Source organism: Pagrus pagrus, assembly GCF_965226575.1.
Source record: "Pagrus pagrus genome assembly, chromosome: 9".
NCBI classification, from domain to species: Eukaryota; Metazoa; Chordata; class Actinopteri; order Spariformes; family Sparidae; genus Pagrus; species Pagrus pagrus.
In genome coordinates, this window is record NC_140193.1 from 18,982,615 (window position 1) to 18,991,797 (window position 9,183).

At 43.4% G+C, this 9,183-nt stretch overlaps 1 protein-coding gene across 1 annotated transcript in view; it reads right to left on the reverse strand.

Annotated features, from left to right (window-relative positions):
- The window catches only part of gpm6bb (glycoprotein M6Bb), a 32,541-nt gene extending 26,252 nt beyond the window's left edge, over window positions 1-6,289 (reverse strand). Inside the window, exon 1 of the mRNA XM_084361770.1 lies at window positions 6,156-6,289. Within this exon, the coding sequence (XP_084217896.1) occupies window positions 6,156-6,159 (4 nt within the window). The 5' untranslated portion in view covers window positions 6,160-6,289. The remainder of the gene's footprint in view (window positions 1-6,155) is intronic.
- Between the last annotated feature and the right edge of the window lie 2,894 nt (window positions 6,290-9,183).

Here is a 9,183-nt window from a genome sequence, read left to right on the forward strand (position 1 = left end):
TCAAGTAGGATTTTACATATAATCCTGACTATAACGGTGAAGAGAAAGTCATTTAAATTCCTGCTTAATTCATCCCAAGCGTAGCATTTGGCTGCATCCAAATAGTCTCAGGCTGTCTGGCACGGCTCTTCATATGGTGAACATTTCTCATTGGTGTGCTGGGGTACCCCAGATGCTTTTGTCTTACGGTTGTTTAGCAGCTGCGTAAAAGCGGCGAGGACAAAGACCTATCTGTGGAGGGTTGAATACACTCAGTGGGCACACAGCCAACAGCTCAATCCTACAAGCTCCCACAGTTGAAAAGCAGACTAAAGCATTCTGCTCTCACTCCTCACGGATGATCTTACAGGGAAATTAGCTGGGAGGCCCCTATTATTTCTCCTCGTTTCACCTAACCACTTTCACATCTGAACCGTGGTCGCATCCAGATCCTTAATAATGAAATAAGAAGTTTGTGAAACTTCCAAAACACGACATGCACTTTGTTCCGAAACAGGAAGAACGTATACACAGTGTTGAAAGAGCCGAACAGCTTAGCTGAAATACTGAACAGTGAAGCCAATGCGTGCCAGTGCCTTACATCTGCATTCTCTCTAATGGCCAAAAAGAAGTCTGATTGTATGTAAGCTTATGAAAAAATGGCCCTGCTTCTGACTTGATTTATCAGTAAACAGTTTCCTGATGAGTTCATGGTCTCAATCGCTAGTTGCAAGCCTTCTACAATACAGTTTGACGTTCATTTTGTAGATTATGGTCTCATTTAGACCAAAATAGACAAGAAAGTAGGGCTGCTTTGGGGCATGGACGCCTTGTGATTGACAAGTTGCTAATACACGTGTCTTCGAATTCTCAATCACATCCAATCAGGATATCCTAAACACCCTCTTGTCCAAATTTGGTCACTTCTGGTTCCCAAAACTTGAGGCTAGAAAACAGTAGTCCACAAACCACTTGGGGACACCACAGTGGATTTGCGCTTCACCAAAAACAACTTTGTTAAAACAATACAAGGGGTTCCAATGATGGGGGTGTGTTGCTTCTTGTACTGAATTACGATCCAGGAAGTCCAGTTAGATTAACGGATCAGTAAGTCTGAAGGCTCATCTAACAGCTGAGCCAGGCTCAACTTACAGAACAACACTGTTATTTTTTGTTTTGTAATATTTTGTTAACCTAATTCAAATAAATAAGGAGGATGACCTTTTTCACGCGAGGCTAACATCTGCCTGAACTCAACTTTAGAGTGCAACTAGCCCTGGCATTTAACCCTAGTGCCCACCCAATGCTAATCCTCTGGCCCAGATCCTGACCATCACAGAGTAGAGGCATTAGCTACATGTAGCATGGGTCTCTCTGCCGCAGGCATGATTCAGTGTGGAGCAATCACTCCATTCAATGGCTGCATTATGATCTATTTACTTGCTTACACAAGACTGGGCGAGAGAAAAGAGGTCATTGCGGGAAAACATTATTGACTATTTAATCAATGTCCCCCCTGCTCATGTGACAGAGAGTGGATCAAATGCGGTCATACAGGGTTGCGGCGATGTGGTTTACTGTAGATAGCAGAAAATCCTGCAGTGGGGCTGAATGCCTGTTGAATGAGTGAGTGCATGTTCATCAGCTGCAGGGGCTCTTTGCTTTCGCCAGCCCCATTATCTCCCAGAGGCCTTCTGGAACAATCATCTGACTGTGAACAAAACACTGATACAGATTGCTGCTCCGCTGGCAAATATCACCTCCGCACTCGATGTGTGTGAACATGCACTGACGCCAACATATTGTAAAACTGGGGGGAAAAAAGAGACTTTATTATGCATGTATTTGGCAGTTTAACCTTGCAAATCGTGGGTGTTTTTCGGAAGTCTTGCAGATAAGATAAAGGCCAGATTGTATCTTTGGCATATTTTCGATGACACCAGGGTTCAGCTGCATGTGCACATCTGAAAGCCTGTGGTCTTTTGCACATAGGATATTTTCAGATATGGAAATGCCATCCTGCTTCTACCATGTGGCAGCGCAACTGTGACATCTCTCTAACAAGGGTGAACTTGCACACACACAAACACACACACACACACAGTGAGAGAGAGAGTCACCCACGCACCCACTTCAAATCAACCGTGAATGGGCTTTTAGTAAAAGTGACGGCCGAGGCACATGCTTGAACAAGCATCCCCACTCAGGAACTTCTATTCCTATCATTTCGTGTCACAATACTCAATGGCCCCCTTTGTTGTCGGAGGAGTTATTAAGCTCAACAAATTAACATGACTGCTCTGGCAGACCTGCACTGCTGGAGAGAAACAAAAAGCAGTGAAGATGAGAGAGGAAAGGAAACCCAGAGAGAGAGAGAGAGAGGGATGAGGGAGGATTCAGAGGAGCAGGAAGGGAAGCAGGAGATGAATGAAGTCTTGATTGAACTTCGGGGGAAAAAGGGGTCTCCTTTTTTGTTTTTTAGCTGATGCACGGTTGCAAAAAAGTACTGTAAGGGCCTCATCATCTGTATAATTACCGAAGATGCTCGGTCATATCCTATGCCAAATGGAAGGAAGCCCAGAAATCATGTAACTATGTCAGCGACTACCTCATTATGGAGGAGATTCGGTGTAATTAATGATCGCAAACCGAAGACGAGAAGCAATTTAGGAATTATTGATGGTGACATAAAAATGTGGGATCAGTCATCAAAAGGTTAGCGCATACTTTATTTAGACTGAACCACATTTCAGACTCAGGGAGTCATCTTTTTGGAGTTAAAGGAACAGTTCACCCAGAAATGAAAAGTCAGTCATCCATTTCAGTTCTTTAGGAAAATGCTGCAACGCTGTTTAGCTTGGAAGCTCCAGAAATGCTTTGTTGACTCCGAAACTTCACCTGATTTCCATTGGCATGGGGATGAGTAGATGACGACTGAATTTTCATTTTTGGATGAACTGTTCCTTTAACATGCTTTGTTTCAAACGAGCCCAAAACAGCAAAGTTCACTTTCGCTCCCAGCACCCTTTGACCATCTCTGCAGTGACTCATTCTCACAGACTCTTCTTGTTTTTTTGTCTCTTGGATACAGAAGCATGACCGGGACATTACAGAGAGCCTCTGAGGACACCATCTCCATGAGTCAACTAAAAGCAGGACGGGGGAAATTATCTGGATCTCTGTTATTGCTCTGCCATCAGTTGACAACCTGTTGATTCCGCACAAAACACCTCCGCTGGCTCGGGATTAGCAGTCATGGGTCTTTCCTCTCCTCAGACTCAGGATGCAGGGTCACAGCACACACAGTCCATGTGCCTGTGACGGTGACACTGCTGCTGCTGCTGCTGATGTGTGAGCTAAATAATCAGACACTTTCCAGACATCCTAGTTCGGATGGAGGAGGAATGCGCAACATTAAAGAGCCCGAGAGAGCCGATACTTTGGAGACACTTCACAGACACACATGCAGAAATCATTATGAAGGTCACTGTCCATCTCCTGTGTTTGTGGATCACTGAAGAACAGAATCGATCGTATCATGTAGTCTTGATTGTCACTGTAATCGTTAGATTAACACTTAGGCCTCTATTTGCTCACTTGCAAACTCTGAGTCAGAACAGCTGAGCTGTCGAGCTACAGCGAGATGTTTAATTAGAGACACATTCAACACTGTCAGCTGTGATTAACTCTCTTTTTTCTTGAATTCCTCAGAAACAATGATGTAACATTTGGATCTGGTTCGCATCCAGCCTCTGTGGCCTTTTCCACAAGACCACCACGCTGAATAGAAAACACTCTGACTAGAAGGTTTCCATAAGGAAAAACAATCTTTCCCTTTTCTTTTTTCTTTTTTTTTTCTTTTTTGTGACCCGGATCTGGCTCAGAGAAGAAAAGACACAGCGTTCAAAGCCTTGTCCGTAATTTGCTGTATTTGATTAGTTGAATGTCCTGTCATAAGACGGCTTTAAATGCTGAGCGAGTAATTCGATTGTATCTGTGAAAGACATAAATTGAGAAGATGGTTAATTCTGCACTACGTGTGAGCCTGAGAGCTGTTTTCCGAAAGGAAAAGGGTTTTGGAGTATTCAAACTGAGAATTTGACTATTTACAATATTAATGAGAAATTCAGAAATGTAACTGAATAAACAAGCTGTTCTCAGAGGAAAATAAGGTCCAGAACACTGTTGGAAGCTGGAAAGGTGGCAGGGTCCGCCAAATATAAACAAAATGAAACAGTATGACATTGTGTTGTCCTTTAAGGTTTATTCAGTCATGAAAACAAAGAGTTTGTTTAGGCATAAAAAAAAAAAAAATCCGTCAATGAAGATCTTTCTCTTCTGATTAAACTACGTAGTGTTCCTTTAATCTTTATGTTTGACAGATTGGCTTGAGGGCTGCAATCTGCAGCACGAAACATCAAGCTTTGCATGCAGTCATGCTTTTCTCGTTAAAAGGAGTATAATCACTTGCAAAAAAGGCCATTTTTATCTCCGGGCCAACAACTTTCTCCTCAGATCTTTATCAATGATAAAACATCTACTAAGAAACTGTAAAGACATTGTCCTCCAGTGTGTTTAGTTATCAAGGGGGCTTCTTGGCAACCAAATGTCACAGGACCAACACCAACAACCTGACAAGATATTTGTGGAGAACGACTTGCTTTCTCCCTCTGAATCGAGCCCTGACGCCAAGTTATCCTCCCACATCCTTCACACAGGCGCTGTCGAAGCGTTCACGGCGAGGACAGAGGAGGATCTCTCGGAAAAACATGTGGCCCCTGTGCGAGGTGAGGGTCAGCGTAAAATCGAATCAGACATGAGTTATATAACCTCTGAGTGACATCTTCACTCGGCAATCAGCCTCGAGACGTCCTGTTTGTTTTGGGCAGTCGATCCATTTTTTCTGCTTTCAAAGCTTTTTCTCGAGAAACACGGCAAATCACAGCACAGCGGTGTGATATCCGCTCCTCGGACACAACAAAAGGCGACCTTTACAGCAACTTGCATGTCTCCAAATTAACAACAGGCTTCGCTGTTTCTCCTCAAAAGGGCCGTGGAGATTCTTTGAATATAAAACAGGAGCTTTGGGAAGTGGACAATGCACAAAAGGTCGAGTAATATCCTCTATGAGACAGTGAATGAGGGTCTGTGGGGAACTGGTTCACAGGGCTCACAAACTTGCAATTCAGTGAACTTCTCTCTCTCTCTCTCTACATTAAGAGCCACTGAAGTCTCACAAAGGAGCGGCTCCAAATTAGGAGCACAAAGACGCCTCTGTGAGGAGCTTCAGAGCGAATTAATGAGCATTGATACACATTCGCACACAGTGTTCTTCTTCCCTGGCCTCAGCTGCACCGCCGCCGACAACGCAAGGGAAAAGATGCCGCTGCAACGCAAAGCTCAAGCAATGGATGAGAGCGAGTTTGGAGTGTTTTTCCATTGTGCTGCTCTCCCATCTGGTCCACAGGTTATCACTGCTGCAGAGTTTACAAGAAGTCACTAAACATCCATGAGCAGGAGCGCCTCACTCCTCTCCATGCAGGTTGGGAGCGCAGATGGCCAACACTTGCGGCTGGTTTAAAAACAGGACAGCACAGACATTCAGATAGCGATAACAAGCTCAGGCATAACACACACAAACACACAAAGATGGCTTCAGCTATGGAGCATCTGACTGATACAATATGTTGCCTGTTAGTGTCGTCCTGTGTGCAGCTTGGTTCAGAAATACCACCACAACAACCAACTAATCAATCACTGCTCACCAATAATGATCAACAAAGACTCATCATTAAAAAAAAAACAAGGCTGTAATGAAATATAACAGTCCAGGCCCTGCTGAGCAAAGAGAGACAGTGAAGGCAGCAGCAGCAAGTTGATCTGGACTTAACACCTCCGCACACTTGCACAGAGTTGACTGCAGGAATCCTGATAGACTTAATCTGTCTAATCGCTTTCCTCGAGTTGCTTCAGCAGGCTGCCCTCCCTCTAATGCCGATTTTCTCATGAAACCGGGTCAGGTAAACAGCCTGCGTTTGCAGCGCTGGAGGCTGAAAGAAAACAATCGGCGCGCCCCGAAAGTTGGAGCGACAGTAACAAAAAGTATGAGGCGTGCTGTCATGAAGGGGGAAAGGCGGTGTTTATATCCGACTTTCAGCCACATGAACAGGACTTACCCATCTTGGTAAGTGTTTCCAAAGTGTCCGAAGTGAAGCGATCAGCTGAAAGTTGAGCCCCGGCTACGCTGATGTTGCGTCCTGGGATGCACACTGGCCGCCTGGCTGCTCCGACACTCAACGCTGCGTCCCTTTGGAGACAGCCTGGGTGACGTCACACAGAGGGGGATTACTGATGGGAGGACGGAGTTCACCCTCCTCCTCCTCCTCCTCCTCCTCAGCCCTCATCAGGAAGTCTCACTGGTCACTTAGCTCATCATTGGCCACTTTATCTCGAAGTTGCAATCCTGCGCGCAAAGTCCTCCAGTAAACACGAGAGAGATGTGATTGTCATCGGATATTATCAGGACGTTATTTCAATCAAGATGCAACTCAAGCAAGGCACCTCTGTGCTCACAAACACACAGCAGGTCAATGCTGGAGGTGACAGGCTGACAACAGGCAGGTGAGGCGTCATCACAGGTCAGAGAAGTGCAGCTGATCGTTGGATTATCAGAAACATAAATGACCAATGATCATTTGAACACTATTTTTTAGAAAACCATTAAAAATATGAGATACGATTTTGAACCTGTTTTCCAAAGTGTGATTATATTTCATAATGCAAGTAGCCAGAAGATGTCTTATATCCAGTGTTGTATAAGAACTCAAAAGTCACACCTGAGTAAAAATAATGATGTTGTGTTAAAATGTTGCTTTGGTCAAAGTGAAAGTCACTCATATGAATAGTAGTCTACTCGAGAGTAAAAGTCTTAAAGTATCTGATATAAAATGTACTTAAGTATCAAAAAGTAATTTCCTGGAGATAAATGTAGGCTACTTAAAGCAGAAAAAGTACAAGTAAAAGTTCAATTAAACATATTTATGTGTGTTGAGTATCGTATCCGATGTTCAGCATTTGTCTAATTATCAAAATTAGCGTCGTTCCCAACTAGTCAAAAATGCTTTAGGATTGTAGGACGGGTCGACCACCGTCCCAAAGTGTCAGTTTTGAAAAGTTAGGAATGAGACTCAAAAATAAACTTTTCTTACGAGGTGCACCTTCAAGTAAATATACTCAGTTACATTCCATGCAGGTAGCCAGAAAATGTCACATCTCCAGTTTTGTTAAAAGAGGTCAAAAGTCATACTTGAGATTAAGTAAAATCAGCATTTACAAGTTTGAATCATCATAAATGCTGTTTCACATCATTTCTGAGTTTGTATTATTACCTCATAAATATTGTAAATATTAAAGTTCTGAGTTAGAATTTCTTCTCCAAAAACGACGTAGTGCCCCTTTAACTCGTTCACTTAAATGTAATGATAATAACTGAGACGCACACTACTCTGTTGTCTTCTGAAGGGGTGATGGAGGTGGAAACTGGGCCAAAGAGTCTCACATCTATACTCTGTCAAAGTGGGGTCCCCAGGGGTTCTTGAGGGGGTTCCACGGGCCCCCCTCTCGCTGTCATCCCATCCATAAGTAACACAATAACAGGATGCATGACTATTCTGGGCCTGTGTTTCATACACCTTCTTTAAATTCTCATCACACGAGGGAAACTAGGGCGAAAATCTTCATCAAATGGGGGTCTGTGGTCTTACATGTGTCACTGTGGAAAAAACAAAAGTAACCCCTTTTTGCATATCTACATGCGCATCGATGTGTAAGATGTCTGCATTTAAAGATATAAAGATATCTCTCATGTTTGACATTACTTCTGTGGACTTGTGGGATAAATCGTTCACTCCTTCACAAAGATGAGGCCTTCACAGAAACAATGCCAATCACCATCACTCCAGTGTGCTGGTATCCGGTATCCAAGGAGTTCTGAGCACCCCCTAATCCATTCCAGCCTTTTCACTGGTGGCCAAGTGGCAACTCTCAATGGGCTGCTTCATGGCCAAACAGGGCATCTGCCCAACATGGCAAACACAAAAGCCTCCGAAAGGCAAATATTGAACTGGTCAACTTCAGCGTTACAAAGACAATATCATCCTTATTTCCAAAGATATTTTTTTGCTTAATCTGCTGTGCTCATTAATTTATTCTTTTTTGTTTGCTTTCCATGTCACTTTGGGCCGTGATAAAGAGTCAGCAAGTCAGGTTTACTTTCTCAACATTTTCACATTTGTGTTTCTTCAGATACAGATCTGCAATACCTGCAAATATGCTCTCCAAACTCACTGTGACACTGTGACGACACTGTGGTCAAGCATATTTGGTCACTTCTGTGTTTTTTCTATGCTTATTTTATCATTCAATTTCAGTCCTGCTATTGTGCAGTTTTTTTTTTTTATTATGTTCCTTATGTGTCATAAGTTACATGCATGTCTGCTGTTTAGAAACTGTATTTAATCTGCATCTCCATAAAGTGGAGCTCTCTGCTTTGCTTTCTGACTTCCTTTCTGTCCGTGTACATGAGCTGCATGTCGGTGTGTGAATAGAGGATCTGCATGGGAACATTCCAGCACCGCGCTGGCTGTTACAGCAGGCACGGCAGCTGGCAGACAGCAGGCATGCAACTGTTATTAGGGTGGACCAGGGCAAAACAAAACACATCGGACAAAGCCTTTTTATCTGACATTAGACAGCACATATGGCCGTGTCACTTATGGAGCGATACAGGTGGGACATGATGTTTTACTTTATTGGTGGATGCTGTATTCTGCAGAAAACCTTCAGTGTTTCTTGGAAAGTTCATTAATTGTGCAAAGGTGCAATATTAAAGAAATTGGCCATATGTCAAATTCATACTCCAAACAAATGGGGAGCAGAATATCACCAGAGTATCAACAATGTGAAGAAATCAGAGTTTGATGTTATGTTAAAGATGCTGTGTATTGTGTCGCAGATATATCTACTGAAGTTAGCATGCTAACCAGTTAGCCACTCTGTGCCTCAAGGGGTGATAGTAAACAACACAGACAGCTACCAGTCCAGTCACCTAATAGGACAACTAGCTGCACAGCTAACTCAGTTAACTAGCTGATGGCAGCAGTTAGCAGTTACTCTTGTGATATGCTGCCCCCTATTTGTTTTGAG